This window comes from Glossina fuscipes, unplaced genomic scaffold (assembly GCF_014805625.2).
Source record: "Glossina fuscipes isolate IAEA_lab_2018 unplaced genomic scaffold, Yale_Gfus_2 28, whole genome shotgun sequence".
In the NCBI taxonomy this organism is placed as follows: Eukaryota; Metazoa; Arthropoda; class Insecta; order Diptera; family Glossinidae; genus Glossina; species Glossina fuscipes.
Genome location: NW_023998423.1, coordinates 14,920,185 through 14,945,957, shown reverse-complemented (window position 1 = coordinate 14,945,957; position 25,773 = coordinate 14,920,185). Strand labels below are relative to the sequence as shown.

The following is a 25,773-nucleotide window of genomic DNA, read 5'->3' as shown; positions in this document are numbered from 1 at the left end:
CATGCATATGAAAGCAAAGTGCACAAATTAGCTACTTTTCCCCCCTTTTCGTATTGGAAGAGGTGTTGTTGACAGAAAAACGGGATAGCAGTGATGGTGGTAACGATGGTTATGATGGTGGTGGTAACGACGTCGGAGTACATTGATTTATTGGTCGCGTCATCTGCATTTAATGGGCTCTGTACAGTTAGTTGCCTCTAACGCCAATACCACTATCACCGTCATCATCAGCATCGCTATCACCGTCACGTAGTCTGCTATACCCACCATTAAAATGGCATATATATATACATATATATATATATATATATATATATGTGTGTACTGTTTTGTAATTTTTTTTTCCTTACCCAACTATTGTCAAGCCAGCGCAGCTTATGGAAGGTTATTCAACATTATTTAATGAAAATTGTCTTCTTCTTCTTCTTGTTTTTTTTTTTTTTTTTCTTTTTCTTCTCCTTGTTTTTCTTCTTACCATTTCATATCTTTTTTTCGACCGCTTTCTTATTCCTATTCCTCTTTTAATCATAATAATATGCATACGATAGAAGCGCCACCACCCTCGCAGCCGGCCTCTTCACTGGGTGGACCACCCACGACGAGTGCCACTCCGTTGGGTGGAACATCGGGCACTTTGCTGCTGGTCGGCGTTGCATCTGGTGTCAGTATAGTGCTATTAAACGTTTTCGTCATCGGTTGCTGTCTGCACAAACGTAACCAGAAACGTCTTAAACGAGGTACTGTACCATAAATAGCAAAAAAAAAAAAAAAAAAGAAGTTAATTAATTTGAATTTAATTAAAAAAAGAAAAAAGAAAAGAAAAAGAACGAGAACGAGAACGCGTCTACAATCTCTATGATAGAGGTGAACATATTATACAGCTGAAGTTGTCTGCATTGTTTAAATTTAATTTTTACTTATTTATGAAGTTTTTAAAATGAAATATTTTTAGAAAAAATTGCAAGGAAAGTATATCTTGTTTTGTTTTTGTTAAAGGATTTCTTCTCTCTCGGTCGTTACTTTTAAAGTAAAGAATTCGTGAATTCTTAAAGCTATCATGGCTTTAAATATTCTGATGGTATTCTAATGAGTTTCATATGCTTAGTTTATATAGTGTTTATGTGAGGGAAAACTTATTTGTGTGAATGTATTTTTGTATGCATATCGTTATCCACGCCAGCATCTGCATCATTATCGTCAGTATTAAAATTTAACAAAAATCATGCAAAAAAGAAGACAAAGCAGAATTTTGTTTCTTTGATTTTCCTCTGAGAAAATATAATCTAGTTTTTCAGACTTTCTCCATATCACGCCATCTCTCTTCAACACTTGCGTTCTTCTCACTTTGCTTATGTTCCTCTGGTGCATTTAGTGCTCTTTGTTTCGTTTCGTCAACTGAATGAACATCTGCTTTTTCTGTGGTGTTCATTCGTTGCTTTCATTCTTCATTTTTGTACATATTTTTTTTTTTTTTTTTTTTATCATACTCTACATTTCTACAAATATTTTTCTTTATTTTCCAATCCCTCCTGTAAATCATGTCTTGCTTTTTCCCCCACCAACCACCTATATAGCAGACGAACTTTTTTTTTTGATTTCTATTTTTTTTTTTTCTTATATTTTTTTTTTTTTTTTTTTTTTTTTTTTTTTTTTGCTTTTTTTCTTTCTTTTTTGTCCTTGTTTTATTATTATCATTATATGTACCACGGCGACCATCATCGCCATCACCACTACTGCTGCTACGACGTCTGGATGTATGTCGTATGTATTATGTTTCCTCTTTTTGTTTTTTGTGGACTTACGGTTGCATCATATTGCCGTCACTATTGCTATTTTTGTTGCTGCTGCTGCCGCTGATGCTGGCGCTGTTGTTGTGTTGTTCTTGTTACCATTATGGAAATTCCCAAAGAAGGACTCGAATTGCTACCAGCTGAATTAACAGAAAGTTCGACTATACCAAATCTGGTTATAATTGGCACTTCACTGGCGGCTTTTGGTTTCCTATTGGTTAATGCCGCTTTAGTTTGGTTTTTTGTTCGACACAGACGCAAAAAAGGTTAGTCTTTTTTCCTATTTTTTTTTTTTTTTTTTTTTTTTTTTTTTTTTTAAATCCTAAAACTTTTATTTATTTATTTATTTATATCTTTATTTATGAAGATTTTTAACGCCATATGTTTATTCATAATATTAGCGTTAAGTGTTTTGGTTTCGCGAAAGAAAATGGAAAAAATTCTAAACCAAAGATAGATTTCAATTTCTAGTACTCGTCTGCTTGCGTAGATATGTGTGTGATTCCATTATTGGAAACTTGAATTTAGGTTGGCATTTGGAGAGAATCTCCATGATGTGGATCATACGGAGCCCTTGTACCTTATCACATATGAGAAGATTTTCATTTGATTAATTTTGCTTTTGGTGATAGGTGCGATTTAATCGATTAAAAATTAGCCAAAGAAGAGCTACAGAATACCTCCCACCAGAATGCTATTCCATCTCAATCACAACGCATCATCATTATTTGTATGTTTATTGTTATAAAGTGAAAAATCGCCCATTAGTTTAAACTGTTAATCAAAGAAAGTATACTGAGCAGCTTCTTCATCCTCATGTTCTTTTTTGAAGGAAGTTGAAACCGCATCTTGTCGCTATATTACTTACTCACTTACTGACCCTTTTACTATTCATCAAAACACTATAAGGAGATTTAACCTTAGTTTAGATGTCAAACCATAATCAACGTTTGAACCAAGTTTCACGATAAAATGCTGATAACTAGGCCTTGTTGGCACATAATTTTTTCAGTTGTGCTCTGCAAGAAGACTATTTGGAGAAAAGGTTAAAAAAAACAGGTTCTATCCCAACGAAATTTTCCACATTTATATAGTTTGCCGACGAACTAATTTTGGGCAACATGAAAAGTGGTAAAGTACACACACAACACTTTTTCACAACATAGTCCCATTCGATCGTTATCCCGTACATGTCCATTTTTTTTTTTGACCAGTATCTTTCGTGGGTATATAACCCGGTTGATAGCCAAACATAAAGAAACATGAAGATGGATAGGATGCGACTGCAGTTACGTGTTATACTTTTATTAATCGATTACCTGAGATGCAGCCACATGGTGGCGAAAATTAAATTCGGGCCTCTTATCTACCAGACTCTGCAACAGCCCATATGGCGCATAGGTTCAAATCGATCATTCTAAGCGATTTCATACGAATAATCGCGAAAATTGCAGCAATGAGAATTGAATGCAAAAGCACTTAGAACTATCGTGTAGAGTCGCGACCCGATAGAACTTACTTGTTCGTAGCTACGATGAGTGCTCAGCTGACACACAAATTTCTATTGATCACGCTCTCACTAGGCTTCGCGCATCCATCCCATCCCTTTCTTTTTTAACAATCGCCCTGATTCGCCTATAGGGTGAGCCCTCTGGGAAGGAATTGGGAGACTCGGGCGTAAACAACAGATAGACAAATACACGAACAGGCTTAAGTCACTTCTGAAAGTTATTCTAATGAATCTATCTAATGGATCTATCTAATGGATCTATCTCAAGCACTCGCATCTGTGGCATATGTCATACTAGTTTAGTGTATAATTAAAGAAGGCGTCGAAACTTTTAAAAAAGGTTTCTCATTTTTACTATGAAATATTTTATTTATTTTATATTATGAATAGCAATCACTCTTTTAAGGTGTTCCGTGGCCATTGCGATCTATAAACCCTGACATTTAACATAACCCAACTTTTTGCAGAGCGAAGGGCTTAATCCTTTTTAAATTTACTGATATATGGCAATCGTTGATATGCAAACTTCACAATTGCTGACTTTAGACAAGTAAGACCATTATAGTTAGGCAAGGCTGACCATTATATACCATCCACCACATTGTCTCGCACAATTCTTGTTTTTATTATAGACCACAAAAATTATATCTCGTTTCTAAAGGCATACATTTCATGTGTGTATTTATAGGGAAACGGGCCCAAGACGCAACCTGTGTACTACAAGGTTAATTCTCACATAGGGCAGAATCCAAAAATAGGAGTCCATGCTCCAATCTTCGTAGAGTTCAATTTTGTATGAAATTACTATAATATTACGAGCCACTTGTGAAAACTTGAACTTTCCTGCTCTACAAAGTGTCAATTTTTGTGAAAATCTTTATTGAGGTAGGATCTACGAAATCGGCCGAGGTGATTCAAAATTCGTGCAGATGACTTTTTAATGTTAAATTACTATCATGATATAATTTTCGTCATGAAACATTGAAAATTATATGTTTTTGTCGTGTGAACTTCACCTTTCGCCATTTAAGAGAATGTTCAACAATTGCCTCAGCCAGCCGGTCCAAAGTTTACATACTAATTTAAAATGCCCAATAACTACTACTTAGCCACTTTTGCTGAAAAATTCTGAGAATTACATATAAAGGATTTTTTGAATAAGACGCTATATGGGGAGTGGCCGAAAAAGTGCACGGATCCGAACCATTTTCAGTAGCATTCGTCCTTGGGTTGAAATATGTCACTGTACCAAATTTCATCAAAATATCTCAAAAATTGCTACCTGAAGCTTGAGCACAAATATACATGGGCAGACATCAGACGTATAGACAGACTTAGATCAATTCAAATTATGATTCTGAATAGATCGGCATAATAAATGGTGGATCCTTGTGCGTGTTACATACGTTCGCATTAAATTAATATATCCTGTATGTACCACAAGTGGGGTAGGATATAATGAATAGGCAGACCTACGGCAAAATGGCTAAAGTAATTCACAAAGTCCAACTAATCAAGAATATGTTTGCATACGATACTATTATTATTATTCATACTTTAATGAGGTACACAAACCGGCAAAATTCTACAATATATTCAAGTTGTTTGTGTAAAAGAGAAAATTGTATAGGTTTCGTCCAATGAGTCTCTACCTACGGTAGACGCAAGCAATGTACAAATATTTTTATGCCGAAATGTTTCATGATTTTGAAGAGAGTACACGTCACTTAATAAACGCTAAACTTCTCTGAAATTTTTTGCAAATGCCATAATCCGGAAATTAAACATCCTTCACATAACATAAGTTAACAAACAGTCAGCTAACAATAAATATAAAGCGAAAAAAAAAAAGAAAGAAAGACAGCAAAAAGAAAGGCAAAGTAAACAAGACCAACATTTGAAAAAACGACCAGCTAGCTACCTACACGAATGAATGAAATCAAGTATGCGAACCTATGCCAGCATACAACTGTACACGTTATGAAACTTTTCAACCAACAAAACTGTAAATATAAACACATTTATTACATATTTATGTGTATCATAATATAAACTATTATTTACTATGCATGCCAATGCCTTCTCTGCTCACTGCAAACGAACTGACACAAATTTATTTAGAACTAACTGACTGCAAGTCTATCTAAATGCTATACGTGCATTTCGATGTGAGTGCATATACGCTTGTGTGTTTATGTATATATGTGTGTGTGTGGTGTAGCTCATAAAGAAGATATATATATATATATGTATATGTATATACACAAGTGTACTAATATCACTATTTAGGACATCATTTTCGTGACAGCGCAGTCCAGCAATAGCAACAACTTTCACGATCATGTTGCTCTCCTCCAAGAAGTCAATAAGGAATACATTAGCATCATATGGGAATTGGGTGAAAACGAATTGAGAATGATTGCAAATTATTACGAAGATTTGTTCTTCTTCTTCCCCTTTAAGATTATATGTTCACGGACATTGTAAAGCATTTTCAAACTTAAGCGCTACCTTTCAAATTGAAACCAAAACCGCGTAAAATTCCTAACTGTCTGAGTAATATTTATATCTTTACCTACTCTCTCATCGTCGTATTCAAAAATTCTAACCATTTTCGTCTTTTGCATATATATTCCCGATTATCGCTATAGAGGAATATCACGAAAAAAAAAAAACAACCACTAAAGAAAAATTCTTGCAAGAAAGTGAAAGAAAGAATTTGTAGAAAACGTAAAAAACGCTGGTAAAATGACAACTGGCTCACCGCACACATAAAATGTTGTCCCATAACACCGTGACGGCTCACCATGCAAGCATTGCTATACACACACAAACACACACACTAATTTACATCTTCTTACATATGTATGTTTATGGAGGAAAAGAAAAAAAAGCAGCCAGCAAACGTACTCTAAATAGTAGTAGTAGTAGTAGTAGTAGTAGTAGTAGTAGTAGCGGCAGCAATAGTTGTAAATAAAAAGTGTTTAGGTATTTGCAGCGTATATGCTACAGACTTACCGCAATACGGGAAGCTGGTTGCCGCTTTGAAAGTTTGTCCAGGTTGTTGTTATTTATGCATATAAATACAATACTATATACGTGAGCGTGCGTTCATAGAGCTATATAAATATATATGTATATATGTATGCAATGCCTAGGTATAGTTACTATAATCCTTTGCGAAGGCTGCAAGAGGAAAACTGCCAACGAAGCTTTTTGTGGCTCTCAGAAGCCTAGGCTCAGCGATTATGTGGTGATGTGGTGAGTACTCAAAGTGGTTTATATGTTCATACATATGTAAAGATATATGTATATATATATACATTTATATATATGCATACATGTTTATATATATATATATATATATATATATATATGTTTATATAGGTTCATACCATATCTACCGCTACTTACTTGCCACGTTGCTATTGTCGTGGCTAGATTACCATTTTTCACTTATGTCATCATCTCCCAAACACAAAATACATTTAGTCCACACAAAAGGAATTTAATCTTCTTCCTACAATACTCTTACTGTCGTTTATTTTTGTTGTTGCATGCATTCATATACAAGCATTTTCAAACAAATTTGTACTATTTCTCTTCTCTTCTCCTTTTTGCAATGAAAATGATGAAAAACTTGAACAAAAAACAAAAAACAAAAAAATATCATAATCGTCTACTGCGTCTTTAGGCAGGAAAAGAGAAAGCAATAGAGATTACGCTTGACTTGAATATTCCCTTTATAACTAACTAGAGTTGTAAAAATTCGTGTATATATATGAGATGTTTGTTTATATAAAGAGTTGCCCAAGTCTTGTTCATTTTAAAATCGATACCTTTCATTTGAAAATATTCTTCTGACAACAGACAAATAGCACACAAGCCAAAACATTTATTAAAAAATTTACCAAAAAAAAGGAGAGAAAAAAATTTTATTATTTAAAATGTGGTGCAAAGCATTCTAAATTTGTTTTTGGAAATCAAAAGAGCAGAAAAAATTCCTATGGAATAGAATTTCTTCATTCATAGGAAAAACAAAGGGAATTTCGATTTTTGTTTTTTTTTTTTTAACTTTAACCATATGAGGCTAATATAATTATTTTATAGTAAGATACTAAAGTGTCTCCTTAAGAACCAACATAATGTTTATTAGCATTTATTGATTTGTTTGCGAAGAAGAAAAGTTGGCTCTCGGTTTCTTGTGCTGCCAGTCGAAAGAAAACTCTTTCGGACGGTCAAAGGCCATTTGCTTAGTTTCATGCAAAATTTCTTCTTATATAAGTTGAAATATTAATAAATTTTGTTTTATAAAAAGAACTTTAAGAAGACAGCATTTTAACAGCATTGCTGTTTCTGATGCTATTTCATTGCCTGCAAAAGCGAACAGGTCCTGTAGAGCAATCATTGAATGCGTTTTTGCCCCAAGCGTTTGTCTGTTACTTCAACATTTTCAGATTTAATAACAAAACTTTGTACAAGTGATCTCAATCAACATTTTAACCTTTAAATGCATAACGATCTGAATCTACACTGTATGTTTGAAAACTCATATCTCTTTCTAAAGCAGTCTCTTCACAGTGGGTCTTCTTTTTAATTTTTTTTTTATTTAAATTTTTAGAATTTGAATGTAGACAAATGGCAACAACATGCATTCAAGCATTAAATTATATACTTTGTATTTTTCTACCCGCTATCGAAGGACGGCGTATGCTCATTTTACCAAACCGCAATTTTGCAATACCTAGAAGGAAGCTTCAGGAGGCTTTACAAAGTTTATGAATATTCTTGATCGGCATTAAATTCGGAATGGATTTAAGCCTGTCCATCGGCGTCCGTCTGCATATCTGTTTGTTTGTTAGTTCCCCTACGCAGTGTCTGCAGTAAACTTTCCCCGCAATGCCAAAGTGAAGCTGTCGTCTTTAACTGTGACAGATACATCGGAAGTTCTTGCGAGCAGTTTTTTACGCATATAGGACCTGATAAACTGAGACTTTTGTGGTTGTGTTTAAAAAAGCAAAAAAAAAACAAAAGAATTCTTATTTACTATACACATATTACTGCAGATGCAACAATATGCACGTTTATCGATAATCCTATGGAATATGTAGAAAAATGGAAAAAGATATCAAAGTGTGGTTGTTTTAAGGAAAATATGATTTGATTTTTAAATAAATCGTTCAACATTATTTAAATCTCGTAATGAATTACATAAACCCAAACAAAAAAAATTTATTATTTATAGCTTTCCAAGGAAAAATTTTCATTTCGTGGATTCTCTCCCTTCGACTTTAATTCTGCGAAATCACGTAAGAGCTGGATTCAACTAAGAAGTTCTGCAAGCAAGGATTATCGTCGTTTTCTCACGAGATTTATGTAAGATGCAATTTGTCTGCAGCAACCTTAACGGTCAAGCTTATGACTACAGTTCTCGCATTTATTTATCATTTGCCTTAATTACTTTAAATTTTATACACAAGAGTATTTTTTTGTGCTGCTATCTATTTAGAGCAGCGATAGATTAGCGTGTTCTCTTGCATCACTTCAATCTTCTCACTTAAATCAAAATGTTTTCGCTGAGTCGCGTTGTGGCAATGAACGGTAAAATTTGTCAGGTCTAATGATTAAAAAATATCATGCGGTCTAAACAAATATATTCTTTCAAGTTTGTAATGATCTGTGTTACAAATGTGTTGCTATTTAAAATCAATTTATAATGTTCGGCATTAAAATTTTGTAATAACTTCAGCTAGCCTGCACTAAAAATACATAAAGCCTTGAAAACATAAGAAGTTATCTTTTGCTTTAAAGCAAACAAATACAAGAAATTTCTTTGACATGATGTTTACAAATTGAAAATTTCAAGGAAATTACAAGCATTGCTTTATGCAAAGTATTCTCTCTCAGTATCCTTCACTTTTCCCTGCTTTTAGGCAAAATATGAATACCGTGCAAATGACCTTTGGAGAATTTGAACAAAAGAACCCTTTTTTTGCGTATTGCCTTTAATGGCTACCTCTTGAGTATTGTCATTGCAAGCAGACTTTATCAATGATAGAATAGATTAGTTTGTAGAAAATTTGAACTAAAACTCTTTGGAAAATATCGCAATTCAAACGCTCTCTAAATTGATTTACACACTAATAGAAATCAAAAGGCTAGCTAAGTAAGTCTTTGGGCAAATAACTTGTAGTTCGATGTATTACCTCAAAAAGTTACAAAGTATTTTGTTAATTGGGGAACACGCAATTGGCTGACTCCGAAGTTTTTTTATGATAAGTTAGAGTAGGTGGCAAAGCAAATCTTTCTCTTTGCTTCCATCACTTCTCTCCCACACACGTCCGTTTCAGTGCCGAAAATGATATATATATATATATGTACACAAGTTTATGTGAGCATTGCTTACTAGTTATATAAGTTTTTGTGTGCATTGTATGGTATATGAAATATCTGGCGATTTAAAAGAAGAAAAATTGAAGGAATATGATAACAATATAAAAGGGTTGCTTTGTTCAATGCATTGTCCAACAATAACAATTATTTCTCTCATGAGTATCGATTTGTGCGAATCGTACGATTAGTCGTTTCAGGCTTCTCACAAGAGATTTGATACTTGGGAATAGTTAACGACGGTAAGTGTTCGATTGTAACTAGGGGGGTAATCACGTAGCTGATAGTTACACTTCTAAATACATTCAGAGAGGTGACACTTTCAACTTCAGACCTGCTAATGTGTTCCCTTGTGGGTTCGAGCGTCCTCGAGCGTCGAAAAATTGTGATGTACGGATACCCTATAACTTTTAGGATATTTTTCTCACATTTCTGCATCAGTTGTTGTTAATAGCATGCCCGAGCGATGATCGCTTTTGTTTTGGAAAACTTGTAATACACCACGCCCAGCTAAAGTAGTAGTATGTTATGCATATTCAGTTTTTTCCTCCATATTAATGGTTCGCCAAATCTGCCACGTGGTTATTTAGGATTTAAATATCGTAACGCGATAGTGGATATTATTCATCATCCATAGCGATTCAATAGCACTATTCATTAAAATTATGCAGCAGAAATTACGTTACTGATAAATGGCGCTTTTTTTGACACAAAACTTGCCAGCTTCGTCGTTAATTTTTTATTAGTGACTGTTATCAGATGTCCAGACTACAACGCAGAAAAACCAAAACTGCGGACATGTTAGTCTATTACAGATGCGGTTAGCATTGCGAAATGTAACAACTTGGTTACATATATAATATCCCACTATGAACGACGTCTGAATAGACATCGATGTCGTCCATAGACGTCACAGGTTCACCAAGATTTTTATAAAAAGTGCTGAGAGTTTTCAAGGACAGTGTCCAGTCATAGAAATCGAATTTTCACCAATCGAGTTTATATTCAGCCGTCTTCGCCGAAACGAATCATACGTGATTACTACCCAGGGCTTTTCGAAGCTGTCAGAATTAGCGAAGAGATATTTTTAAGTAGTTTCGGTCGGTCGGTTTATCTTGTTATTCGAACTTTTCAATGAAAAGCGTTGAAGCGTTGACTGCACGTTTTTGGCGCGTAAAACCTACTTTGCCAATAGCCTTGTGGTTTTAGACCTTAATTGGATAAGTTTTCAAAATAACAAGTAATTCCTTACCATCCTTCAACAACGTAAAACGGCTACGTTTTGCTGCCATTGGACAATGCGACTATATCGACCTTCATTAACTTATAACAATTTTTTTTTTTTTTCAATAATCTACAGCTTTTGTAATTTTTTTTTTTTTTAAACTTTTTTAAAATTAGTGCGGTTTTTTTAAATGATTTTAATGAATTTTTCTCAACATTTCAAGGCATTTCTACAAAAAAACATTTCTTCACAGTTATTGCAAATTTCAGTGAGGCGAATTTTTAAGCAAATTTCACATGGTGTAGCTGTCTCGTGAAATTTATGTTTTCCATAAACTCTTGTTGTCACGGTTTTTTTTTTTTTTTTTTGCTTTGGTTTCATTCAACAACTTTTAAGAAGTTTGCAAGCAAGTTAAACTGACTTGTAGACAATTTAACAACCTTTAGCTTGAAGGTTTTATTAATTTTTTTAATTTTTTTTTTTTTCTGAAATTAGTGCAACTTTCAGTGATTGGAATTTTCTAAAATAATGCAATTGACTTGTGACTCGATCAGACTTTATGATTTTTCAAATTAGTTTGTACCTGTTTGCGGGTACGCGTTGATGGACTATGTGCGATTATTAGAAAACTTTATTACTTTGGTGGGTAAGGTTCACTTATCCCTTATTATTATTATTATTATTAGTATTGTAGTTGTTGCTTTACAACACATGGTTATAATCCGAACTTTGTACTTTGTTCTCTGTATATTATTTTGTAATAAGTTTGTCTTTTTTTTTCTTTTTTTCTTTTTTTTGGTGTTCAACACTATTATTATATGCTACTTAGCCTTTTGTTTGAATTTAAGCTGACGGAATGTAATGTAAATCACTATACGATGCAAAAGTCCGGGTAATATGCACATATGCTATACGCATAAAAAGCATCGTCGCATAAACGTACACGCTCAGGCTTAAGGAATTTGTGCCAGTTACCTTCTCACCCATTCAATGCGTTCGTATCAGTGTTTCCCTTAGAACGCTGATGACGCCAGAGAAATACGTTAAAAAGACTTTTTTTAAAAACAACAGAAAAGCAAAGAAAATGTGTTGTTGTTGTGTGTACCCTTACATACTACCCCCACTCATTTCCTTACCGAATGGTTTATGTTCATCGTCAAAATCGTTGCGAGCTACTTATAAATTTTTCATTTATTTATCAGGGAACCAAGCAATGCAACAACGACAGCAACAACGAAAATGAAAAATCCCTTTCAACGCATTTGTAAGCTTGTGCATACTAAAATTGTATGTGAAGGATAGAGATTTACTTGTAAATGTGTACATCCATATGATATATATATATATATATATATATATATGAGCTTATATACGTCTCCGTAATATCTTTAGTTAGCAGATTAAAACTTATTGCACATGTGTTTTGTTATGAGAGTTAACATGTTGCATATGACTTTCAAAACTGTAAAAAAGATTTTCTCTTTTCTTACTTTAACTCGTCCGTCTCCAAATGTTGCTGGTAAGCTTCCATGACATACTTATATATCATTTATGCATGCGTACATGCGTGCGACGTACACCTTCTTTTAAGCACCCGATCACCCATCATCCCGTCATTGCAAACCACACACATAAACTAGAAAAAGTTTCTTCTGTATTTTTTTTTTGTTGTTGTTGTTGTTGTTTTGTTTTTGTATTCGTTTTCATTGTTACTTTTCCTTGGTACATAATGTTGTTTTGTTTTCATTTTCTTCTTCGCTTATAAGAAGAAGATTTTCACCACCCACTCACTGAAGTACATCTTACAAGTTTACAATGGCGTATGAGCATTAAATTAATACAAAGTGTTTGAAATGTCTGTTTGCTTTTAATATAAAAACGCGGAAAAAAAAAACTGATATAAAGTCAAAAAGAAAACGTAATGGAATTTATTAGACAATTAAATTTTTTTTTTTTTTTCCCCCCGTCACATGTGATGGAAACGCGCGCAATTGCTGCACAGTAACGGAAACTCTTTAGCTAAAGTGTTGGATATGTGTTAAAAGCAGATTTTATCAAAGCATTTGCTTAAAGTGTGTAAAGGTAACGGAGTTAAATTGTCATTGTCACGGGCGAGGGATGGGATCAAATAAACTATAATTCGTTACCAATTTTCCTAATGAAATTTTTTGGGTTTGGTCTTTGCATGGTTTATAAATTTCAGAGAGAACCTTTTTCCCTTTTTTCTTGTATTTTATTATTATTATTATTAATTTCGCCAGAGAAATAAAGTCTAAGACTAAAGTCTTGAAAGCACTAGCATCTAAGGCTATCGGCTTTTATTAAAAACTCTACCGCAATTGAGATTCGAACCCACGACCATTGACTTGCTAGTCGAGATTCCTCGCCTTCGGCTACTCAGGTGGATCCTTGCATTTTAAATCATGTATCTTATTCTAAGCGACCCACATCTTGCTATTGGCTTCAAAATATTCCTCTTTATAAAGACATTTCAAAGAAATGCTTTAACAAGAACTTGGGGCTTTAAATGAAAAAAAATTTCCAAATAGATCGACACTAAAGCTTAATTTAAAACTTGTACAACTAACACATAAAAGTAAAATAACTTTACGTTATAATATTATATATGAATGAATGTGACGCCGCGGGAAAAGTGTAGGATTCTGTGTCTTCCTCTTTTCAAAGTGCTTTCTTGGGCTAAACGCAGCTTTATAAATGTTAACATGAAAGCGTGGGAGACATAGTTTCCTGAAGCTTTAAATAGGTGCAGTTTTGAGCCGAAAAAGCTATTTTCAGGAAACTTTATCTCTCCCGCTTAATTCGAAAGATATTGCTACCGAATCGTTGTAGGTGATGAACACCGGATGCGTTACGATATGCGAAGCCCAGATAAGGCCCATGCAAGCTAAGCGATTGATGATAGAGTTGAAGGTCCATGTCAGCCTCATTCGAGACTGGGTTCAACTGGGGGTAATGTATTATGGTTTATTTCAACTAAATGAAACCAATACTACGCAAAGTTACCGACACGAATTAATGCGTTGGCGCCAGAAAACAGGCAAGACGAGCCAAAAGTCGTGATGGTGTGAAAATTTTGCGGGAATTAATTCGACCTCATGTAGAAAGACTTGCTCAGCAAATGTTTGCAAGAGTAACCTGGAATGTCCTATCCTACCTGTTGCTATCAGCAGAGTTTGCTCCTTCCCATCAACATGGCTTTCAACAGAAGACTTGTTATTTCTTTACACGGTGCTCTCATTCTTCTGACAATACCAAAATATGGCTTATTTTGTTCAAGGCTCTACAACGACAAAGTGTTATTTTGGCATGATATTATATCAAAAATACAACGGAATTGGTGCCATGTCGGCGCAAATAGCCACGAGTGTAGCCTTTGTTCTTATCTGATTTTTTATATCGAGTCAAAAATTGCATGTTAAACGTGATAGCCTAGAAGACGCATATTCGGAAACTTTCACAATCGTTCTGAACGCCAATACAATCTTAGCTTTAACTAGAGTACACTTACACTAAAGCAGGCGCAGTTCGTAGCAGGCTTTCCTTGCGAGTGCATATAATGTATCGTGAGGTTGAGGGATTTTTGAACCGATAGCCATTCTTTGCATAGTTCAGTGAGGAATAAATAATTTTCTGTTCACTAAAAACATGTCGTTTCATAATGAGTTATATAAAAATCGTTAATATTTGGACTTTTGCATATGAGGGAACAAGTTCTCCTAACATTCAAAATCGAGATTCGCAAAACGATCCTTGTTTTGCTTGATATCACTCAACGTTTCATTACAGGGCACAATTTTCTAACTAGAAAACAAGCCAAAAATTTTCCTAATATACGATTCAAAATCTAATCAGATTATGGCGATTTAGAGAAATGGCTTTCATTCGAATTTTAAAAAAATCAGACCTCTACAACAATAACAAATTTTAACTTATTGGAAAAATCCGGCAAAGCTAATAGAATCTCGTTTCGAAAATGCAGTCACAATACGAAGTCTATCAGAGGAATCGGTACAGCAAGCTCGGCAAATACTATTTTCTTTAAAAATTTCAAGGTTAAATCGCAGAAACATCTCTGATTTATTTCTAACAAGCGATGGCTTTGTCATGCAGTTTATAAGCACAGCAACTAATGTACACAAAACACTTACAAGGCAATAGGGCCTTAGACCATTCTTGCAAAACCGCGTTTCCGTTTGGGATTCCAATTTGATTATTTGATATCTCACGAATCACTTCAATGTTTTGTGCTGAAGAATATCCAAAGAGCTTAAGCTGCAGTCTCCATGAACTTTTTTTACTAATCTCTTCATTACTTACCTCACGAGCAGGGAAAACTCCAAACCTTGAGCGATTTTAAGACATCCTACTAGCATACTGGCTTACTAGCAAAACAAAGACGACTTTTCGTGCCTTTTAGGTTTCGAGTTTTAAGACAAAACTTTATTTCCAAATCTTTTACCCGAACGCCTTTCGCGTCAAACGTAGTGTTTATTGATGTTGATGATGACAAGAGGCTATTGTGTAAATACCGAGAGGACATTGTCAATAGGAACTCTTTTTCTTTTTTTTCTTTTTTTTTTGCTTAGGAAGAAGATTAAAGAGAATTGATAAACATTAAAAAATGGCTTAATCGTCTCTTCCGTTTTCTTTACAACGATAAATCACACAAACATAATCGTCGGTACATATTTTCTCGGGATATGCGCAATAACGGATTTAAGCCCTTATGTACATCGAAAGCTATAGCAGTTAGCACAATTTTGTCATTTGAATTTGAATGACATAAATTCACACATATACACACGTTACATACGTGCCAGTATACGCATAAAACAAAAAAAAAAAGACAAAATAACGATGCATGCAGCTATACTATGTCGCCTTGCGCTATACCTGAGCTACTACTAAACTGAACTGGAATGGTCAAAATGTAATCGCGTCAAGTGTACCGCAGAGATGCATTTTTTTATTTCATTTTTTTGTTATTTTTCTATTTTCAATTTTCTTTTCGCTTGTGTGTGTGTGTGTGTGTTTGTATGTTTACTCATATGTAAAAACTGTAAAGTTTCATTGTGTTTTTGTCAATTGTTAAAACGGATGATAGCAACACGGAAATTGTCAACCATTAAGTTGTGGTCGCCACAATTCGATGCCATTTCTCTCTATGGCATATAAAGTTGGTCAGCTTGGATTTCTTCTTTGCTGCGAGCATATTGATACCGTGCGATACCGGTGACGATGGTCTACGATGTCCAGTTGAAAAAATGCTTTACAGAAATTATGCGATATAATTGCTTAAATAACAAAGCAAAATTCATTTGTATTAAGTATCGATTGTCCAGCAATTTCCGTCCCCTTATGTATATGTGTACGCGAATGTAACTGCAAAAACTTTTGTTACGTTTCGCCTAACTTTGCGCCTGAAAAGAATTTAAACGCAAATGTGATTATAGTTGCTCCTGGTTTTGCCTTCCGTTATACGCTATAGCTGTGTAGCGGTAGTTGCACCAAGATTAACACATTTAGTCGCTCGCTTTTGATGTGGTCTGTTTCTTGTTCTTTTTTTGTTTTTTTTTTTTTTTTTTGTTTTAACTATTTTTATTTTTTATTTTTTTCTCAATTTTAGTTTTCTACACATTTTATATGAATCATAAAGTTTTATGAGAGTTTTTAAAACTTCCTTAACAATATTTGATTAGAGTAACACACATATACGAATACTTATACACTTGTATACGGGAATAAAAACTAATATACCGTTTAAGAAGTATTAAGCCTTTGCAAGGGAAAATTCAATAACCTTTTAAGCACTTTTCTTAGCAGCATCATGGTCGATCAAAGGTTCCCCGGGACTGAAAGAAGGCAAAAAGAAAAAATTTAATGCGTCCAAGGCAATGAAAACACTTGCTACTAAATTCCGCCAACTATTACTACATTTAGCAGCACTTAGGCACGTTGTAGGCCTTCCGTTTGTTATAAGTCAAAATGCAATCTAGTACCTAGAAATTGTCATATGTGGTCAGTCTAGCTGTACACCGATTTGATTCCAGCCTGTCGTTCTGCCTAACTGTAACCAGCTTTCGTGATACCCTTCCTCCTTCTTAGCATAGCCTTAACTCTGAGACGGAAGAGTTTCTCCTCGGCACTGCAATATTTTTCATATATGTGCATTACCCAGGATTTTTTGTCTATGCCTGAGGGCAGTTAGTGATGGTGACTCATGGTTACCTAATAAGGAGTAAAGCTTCTACTCGCTTCCAAGATTTGCAGTAAAATCAATTGATTTTTGTTTAGATGGAATAATACTTAAATATTGAGCTTCTCTTTTCTGTTGCCACCTTTTTAGATAAAAGCTTTATAACCTCGAAGCTTCCATGCCATTCATTACACATTCATTACCCGTGGTTTGTCGCTCAATGAGACAACAATTTCTGAGCTAAAAGCTGCTAGAGCGATATTTGTCTTAATAATGTGTCTTGTTGACAAGAAAGAATGCCTGCGCAACATATAACGAATCAAAGTCTTAAAGTGTAGGGAAACTATTTTACTCCAGGCTCCGTTTCGCCTTCCGGTGTACATAAGAATTTCAACCATTTTCGATCAACTCTTTCCCAAATGACTTACCGTTCGAATCGTCAATATCGTTATTTCTTAACGAAAAGGCTCAATACTTTTGAGATTAACGCCCTGCATATATAGTATAAAAAAGAATTTCCCTTTTCTGCTTTATTCGTTTTGGTTTTCGTTCGAATATCTCGTGAGGGTTGCTGGAATTCTTTAATTGAAACAAAATAAAAAATAAAAAAAATAAACGCACACACAAAGGCACACTTATAAGCACAAACCCCGTGCATTCAGACCAGTATCGTTGCAAAAGAATGAAAAATATTGAAATGTGAATCACATAACATAACATACACGACTTTCAAGTATCCACAGAATGCATAGGGGTTGCTTGCTGGTCGTAGAAAAATTGAGAAACTTTTATCCCAGATATAAAATAGTAGCAACACTAACACGAACATCGGCAATAAAAATACTTGCAGTAATATTAGTAGTAGTTACTATTGTAGTTGCTCTTGTTGTGATTGTTTGCTGTTATAGCCAAATACAAAAAAAAAAAAAAAAATACAAAAAAATAGAAAAAAAAACATTGATATATTTTAAAAAGTTGTACGCTTCCTCTAAAATAACAAAAAAAAAAAAAAAAAAAAGGAACAAAGTTTAGGAAATATGATGATGATGGAAAATAATTTTTAAACAATTTCGTATTCACTAAAGTTGATTGTATTCCTAATTGAATAATTGTTATGTGCATGCACTCACACAGATGCATACATCCATATACGGGTATGTGCTAAGATTGCTTCGAGCAACTTCTTGTTCATACAACACATTGCAACATTAATACATACGTAATATATGCAATCCTATGCGTGTGTGTATGTGTGTGTGCGCCTATGTTTGCTTATGTATATATATATATGTATACACTAAAAGTTGACCAAACAAATTTACAAGTTTTTAACTTTTCTTCACTTGTTTCGTAAATTTGTCTCAAGGCTACGGCTCCATGCATCAGTTCACTTAGTTTTGTTGGATTGTATGATAAATATTTTAAATGCTTTTATTTTATAAAATCATTCATTTTGTTTATTGCGGTATAAATAGGGATTATAAATGTTGCTTCTGCTTCCCCATAGAATTGCGAAATATTTCCCCAAAAAATTTATCACTTGCTAAGTTGTTTCAGTTACATTAACTAAACGGTAATGGTTACGTTAACTAACAAATAATAAATGTTTCTTTTTCTTCTTTTAGTATGAAAAATATCCTTTAGCAATAAAAACTTTTTAAATTTAATTGTCACCTTTACTTCTCTTCTTGAGATACGGTTCCTGATGCTCTACTGCAAAAAACTTTATATACAATAACTAAATAGAGTTGAAACAGAACACAGCAATTTTATAAAACATTTTTATCGGACTTTTATTATCTTAACTGAAAGAAAAACATTTATCTACAATTTTTTTTTTTTTTTTTTTTATTTCTAGTGTAAAGCAAAAATCATACTAATATTAGACCCAGGACAAGAGACTCTGTACAAGAATATATTAAGATTGTGCGAACATATACAACGCTCGGAAGGTCTTGAGATGGGCCCACCTTTTAGTACATCAAAAGTGATTCTGAATCGATCTTTAGCTTGTCTGTCCGTCCGTCTTGCATTCTTAGGTTCAACCTACAGTTCCCCATTTTGCAGACATTTTGATTGATTTGTTTGATGAAAATGTTTGGGATCAGACTTATTTTTCAACCACTTTTACCTTATACTGAAACGCCGTTACCTGAATAAATTTAAGGTATTTTGGATAATTAATAGCGTGTCGTGGCCTACTACAATATTTTTGCTTGTTTTCCCTAGAGAGGTTTCACAGAGAAATTCTTTCATTGCTGATAACGATCTGCGAACAGACAGGGATTATATAAAAGATTTTTCAACTTCAAAGTCAAAGTCAAAGTCGAAGAAGCAAAATTGTTGTAAATTCACACACTCTCCGTTTCGTGCTTAAGCAAAGCACTTCATTTTTATTAACACAAATAAAAACAATATTTTAAAATTTTTGAAAATGCAGCTGCTACCAGGTTATGTTGCACCGCGGCGAGGTGACCGATTTGGCCGCATTTCAATACAAACCTGTAAGCAGGAACTTCCAATCTTTGTGCCAAACTCGGAGCCTATTGTCGACCCGGAGAATGTTAACCACAGACATTACACGGACAGACGGCCAGACGGACATGCTTAAATCGTTTTAAAAATTGATGCTGATGAATAATATCAATTCCAGAGGAGCTGGAATGAGTTTAAAGCTTAATGAATTTTGCGCCAAAAAACATTTAAGAGGTTAAGTGACTAGTGCCTGTGACGGTACTGTACGCTCAATATAGTCAATTACGCAATAAAAATGACAATAACAAGTTCCACTGTTTAAAACGACTTTCTTCGATTGCCTTGGACATGTAGAAGCCTCTAAAAGATCAAGCCGAATTTCTTAAAACAAGATACCACTACATCATTAAATAGTAGCCGCCTTTCGGAAGCTAAATATAGGACCTAATGTGATACCATGCCTTTCGCCATCGTCCTGGTCCAAGGTCCTAGTAAGTTACTTATTGTTAGTGACATCAATACGAATTTCTTCGGAAGAAACCAATTGTGAAGAAATTTTCCGTTCACAAAGGGCATATGGTCGGATAAGAGCCGCTGCTCGGGAAGCCCCTTGTTTAGTTTCCATTTATCTTTCAATCTATACCCTTCACTAGCATATCTTCCTGTGTTTGTTGATTAACAGAGAGATAAGAGCCGCATATACACCATTACCTTCTAAACTATTTATATCTTTTGTTCTTCAAAAAAAAAAAAAAAAAAAACAAAAAAAATGAAATACATTACGAACTGATTGTAAAAGTTTTTATTAGTAAGAAATGTTTGACACATAACGCGCAGAAAGAGAGATGGAGAAATTTTTAGAAATGTCACTTAACAAAACAAAAGTCGTAATTTTAGTTCAGCGTTTATATGTTGAGAAAATCGACCCCACAAAAACAGAATTTGTCTTAACGCGTTCAACACTTTCTAAATTTGTATTGTTTAAGTAAGCAAGCAAGCAAGCAATACATATATATTTATATATATATATATATATATATGCATTCGTGTATTCATAAGCACATGTGTGAAATCTGAAAGTGATAGGAGAATGTCATGTGTTCGTTACTTTCGCACGAACATACACACATGTCACGGTAAAGAAAATGAAGGAAAACTTTAATGCTAAAAAAAACTTCAAAAAAAAAAAAAACAAAAATACGTTTAAAATTTACAAATAATCCACTACAAGTAAATGAACAAACTGGACAAAACACTTCATTTACGAAACAACGAAAAAGTATTTGATATTTTTTTTTTGCCCGGTTATATAGCGTCAACAAGCTTATGTACGGACATATGTAACATACGCAAGATAAAGTCACTTCCGGTCACCTCGGTAATATGCTACATCCTCTCACACATCAATGCTACCCTTTCGTCCCTGTTTGCTCCTTCGCCCTGTCATACTCCGATGAGCCCTCTTTTAAGGTCTAAGAACTGATAGCATCTAACATTGTCAAATTCATATTAAGAAGTCGTTGGTCTCTTTCCTTTCTTCTCGTTTTAGACTTAACGACACTTTTTATCTACTTTTTTTTCCCCCTCACTTACTACGATAATGTTTGAGTTTTCCAGCTTTTCTGGTTGCCTTGTCTTACTTTATGTTTTTCTTTTTTTTTTTCGTTTTCCTTTAATGCTTAGAATTTTTTCTTTCTTTGCTTTCTAAGCTCACATGACATTTTGTAAAGTTCTTTCCGTTTTTTTTTTTTTTTTTTTTGGGGGCATTTTGTTTCGCCTGCACTTCGGTCCTCACAATTTTGCCAGTAATTCCAAACAATTTGGCATTTGATAAACTTAAATATTTGCCCTTTATAGGAGTTTAGGTGTGTGTGTGTGTGTGTGTGTTTTTTTTTTTTGTATGTTATTCCAAACATTTCTTTGGAGAGTTTTTGCGTTTGTTGCTTCATTCTTTTACTTCTTATCACACTTTTCAGCTTGACACTCTCGCTCTCTCATTCTATAGTCCGAACCGGTCAAATAGAATTTTCTTCATAAACTTTTCTGCTTTTAGTTTTTTCTCTATGTGTATGTAAGTGTGTGTGTGTGTGTGTGTTCGTGTGTGCGTATATGCGTCTCGTCTATCTTCTCAAGATGTAATAACATTTGAAGTTCACAAACATTGCAATAAAAATCGTAAAAAAAAAGAAGGAGAAAGCAACAACAACAACAATCGGTAAAGTTCAATTTTATACTTGATGCCTTACAACAGTTTTTGCAAACGAGTGCGCTTTTACGTACGTACAGACATAGGAGCTTGTCTCTTACGTATGCACTTACCGGCAAAGGTTTAATATTAAACAACTCAATAAGTGAAGTTAATATAAAACATATAAGAAATTTATATTTCCTTTAAAAAAAAAAAAATTATAATAAAAGGCTTTTATGGTATATTTTAGCCGATGCTTATTATTTGATTCAAGGCAAACTATTAGATAATTTAGCATAAAACATTCTCGAGCTGCATCCTACTTATGATTTTATTCTAACGTTAGGCTCGTTCTCGGATATAAAGCAAGTTTGAGTTTCACGAAATTTCCTTATTTTACTATAAACAGTTCTGACATCTCAGCCCAAGAACTTTCCACAAAATGTTACTTAAATGCTTACGAAAAACAAAACATCCATACAACAAATTCATTCCTTATATAAAAAAAAAAAAAAAAAAAAATGTTTTATTTTATAGTGAGATAAAAAATTTACTTCTTTTAAACCACAAAGACCGTAAAACATTCTTCGTTTAATGTCGCATCAAAACGGATAGCTCAGATAAGGTTACTTTACTAAGGTAAGCTTACAATATTATGTTATGTAGAAAACAGTGGGTTATGTGGAGAAAATTGGATTCACGTTTCTATAGTGGGTTTGGCTCGCCTCATCCCGTTGTTCATTTTACTTACGTATATTTGAATATGTTTATATCATAGTATGGTGGAATAAGTAAAAGTCCAACTTTATAACAACGAACTTTATCTTCTTTAATAACTCATGTAGGACTACTTTTAGCCATTTAATCGGTATGACCTTGTGAAGGATCAATTTTTCATATTTTTGTATATATTCTAATCATGTAACGACGCGGCCTCTTGCGCTTGTATGTTCATTTTCTTTCCTGTTTTACTATCGTACTGCTTCGTACATTTTAATTGTTTTATATTCCTTATGTTTTTTACCCAAGCGGACTTTTGCAATTATGGAAAGTATTATAAGGTAACAAAATTAGTCTCCTCCACTGCATTTAGGCTTTACTTTTAGCTCTAGCGACTGTTGTTAAACAGAAATAGTTATGCAACAAACTCTCATAATAATAAAAATATTCCGCAACGCAGACGGAACTGACCACAATTTATTTTTTGTAAAAAATGCAAATTTTCACTGCGCAAATTTATAAATTTATTCCTATTCGGGCTATGAACATTCTAAATATGTCTTAACAGAGTTACCATAAGTCTTAAAAAGAAAATTCAACTACATATATGTTAGCATAAAAAAATTCAATTAACGCACACGTAAGAGCGAAGCAAATTGATACATAATTAACATGTGTTTACTTTGTATGTTCTGCATTAAGATCATATTCTGTTAGCATGTCGAACAATTTGCCTCTTTCGTGAAGAGGTATCAAAGTGTTAGCGTGTCGAGGAGATAGAAAAGTGCAAATATTCTCTCAGTTATTGTAGTTAACCGTAGAGCGAAGCTAAAGAACACCATCGGCTACAGTCCTTTCAAAATTAGAATTATCGAGCGTCGATATGTCTGTGTGTCTTCATTGTCTATGAATCAATTCGAAATTTCGTTCCAACATCAAACAATTGCAGTGTTTATCCGCTCTTGAGAAATTCCATTCGAAGTTCAACTGTTTTCCAAAGTAAGTCACATTAGGTGGCTAAACATGAATACCGAAGATGAAATCTCTCAAACCTATACATCTTAATAGGATAATATATTATGAAACGCTGACTTGGGATATAATTTTATTTTCTATTTTGTACTATTTGCCCAAGTTTTTGTACTCTACACCGCCTTTAATAACGGTACAAAAATTTGTACGCGTATAGGCAACAATCGGAAGGACTTGCGACGGAGCCAACTTGTTTTATGCCATTATTAATGCACAATCGTTTTCTAAATCGACCTAAGTATGTCTGTCCGTCTGTCCGCCTATTCATCTCAAGTCGTTCCCTTGCGTATTGTTATTCTACCTGCAGATCGCCATATGCAAAGCATTTTAAGTTGACATGATTTAACTCAAGGACTTCCCATATAACGCCCCGTGTTGAGAAAGAATGCAGTAAGCAAGTGTATGAACCCTTTGCAGTATAAATGCTCATACTTTAATGTCTAAAGGGCCTAATTATAAGTATTTTGTGATGCAAATAGATACAAAACGATAATGTATCATTCAAAATGATAATAAGAACCTTGGACTATATAAATGAATCATGCGAGCATTTTTCTTCATAACATTTCTTATGAAAAGTACGCCATTCTATGACTACAAGCTTTTTAATACACGAAGAGTTGTGCTCGGGGAAATGGTGTGTGTCTGTTTTATAATTGGCCGTCGCCAATAAAGTTTTAACTTCCTAAAAGCCTAGAAGCCATTGGTTTGCTCTTGATTCCCTCACAACACATTTGCCTATGAGCTGAAAGGACTTCCAAGCAGTAATATTTAAAATAACTTTACTCACACATATATATCTTACCAGGTGTAGCGCGTATCAATTTCATCTTTATGAAGCCTATTGCAAACATATAGCAAACATTCGTGTCATTCAACTAGAATAATGAACGAATGAATTCACTTGGAATGAAACGCTTCAATATGATTGTTACTCGTTAATCATTTTCTTAAAGCAAAATTGTTTTTACTTTTTTTTTTTTTCTAATTGAACAGATAGGCTTAGATAGGATGAAAACTGTGCTATTGGATGTAATGATGGCTATCCTAACTATAATACGTAGATTAATGCAACTGGATACTTAAATGTGTGTATCTATGTTAAATCGAATACTTCAAGAGATATGGTTGCCTCTTAAAATTTCTTACTATATGTTTTACTGATTTCTATCTCCTTCTTCTCCTCTCTTCTAGTTTGTGATGACATCTTGACAAAAGTCCTTAATTAAAATTTTATCAATACAAGTGAAAGAAGAAAAGGAAAAAAAAAAAAAGAAGAAAATTTTTACTTCCGTCGCACAGTTTAGTTTGACCAATGGCAAACATATAAACAAAAAAATTAAATGAAAGCAAATAATCCTTTTTTCTTAGTTTTTTTTTCTATTTTTTTTTTTTTTTTTATTTATTTTTTTTTTTTTTAAGCATACGTAAACAAATACAAACTGTGAATTTTATCAGTGAGGACCAGAATTGATACGATTCGATTTGATTGGAGGTTTTTGTGGTTTTTACAAATGACAAAAGGACACACATAAGTCAATTTAGCAGTTTTGACTCTTCTTTAAACAAAAATCGAAGGCAAAGAAATAAAAGAAAAAAAGAGACAAGCAACAATTTCTTCTCGTTTCCTTTAGGCACAGAACGTGCAAAACCACAAAATTCTCACTAATTTTAAGCAAATATTATTCATTCTCATTCATTTATTCATTCACTCACTCATTTATTCATTCAATCATTTCACTTTCACATCATACTTTCGTTGGTTCGTTACGTTTAAAGCATACATTGAGGACATTTTCCATTTCATATTAATATTTGCTATATTTATGTTCTTGCTTATTGTCTAAATAGACCCACATAACGAGTTTATGTGTATGCGTTGTCCATTTAACCGCTTCATTATTTGTTAGTGTATTTGTTTACTTCAAGTTGATTCAATATCGTTTACAATTACAAAGCCAAGAGCACAATTTCAATATGTACGCTGAGACCAAACAAACTCTTACATAAGTTTTCAATGTATGTGATTGTCTGTGTAATTAAAAAAAAAAAAAAAAAAAAAAAAAAAAAAACGAAGCCAGCAAGTGTACAGTTGCCAATAAACTGGCACAGTAAAGTACAATAAGCCATGCATCAACAATAAACTCACTCATGGCCATATACAAGGACCACACAGTCCTTCGAAGAAGCAGAGAAAAAAAAAAAAAAAAAGAAAAGGAAAACGGA

General features: G+C 33.7%; 1 protein-coding gene across 8 annotated transcripts in view; it reads left to right on the top strand.

Annotated features, from left to right (window-relative positions):
- The window catches only part of LOC119636214 (nephrin), a 324,897-nt gene that overhangs the window by 161,588 nt on the left and 137,536 nt on the right, over nt 1-25,773 (top strand). For 3 of the 8 annotated variants that reach the window (XM_038031458.1, XM_038031450.1, XM_038031451.1), the window contains 2 exons: nt 549-737; nt 1,913-2,056. The exons of 1 other annotated variant lie outside the window; for it this stretch is intronic. In XM_038031458.1, coding sequence (XP_037887386.1) covers nt 549-737; nt 1,913-2,056 — 333 coding nt within the window. Of the gene's footprint in view, nt 1-548; nt 738-1,909; nt 2,057-25,773 lie in introns of all 8 variants that reach the window. 4 more of the 8 variants (XM_038031453.1, XM_038031452.1, XM_038031455.1 and 1 more) reach the window with 3 other exon arrangements.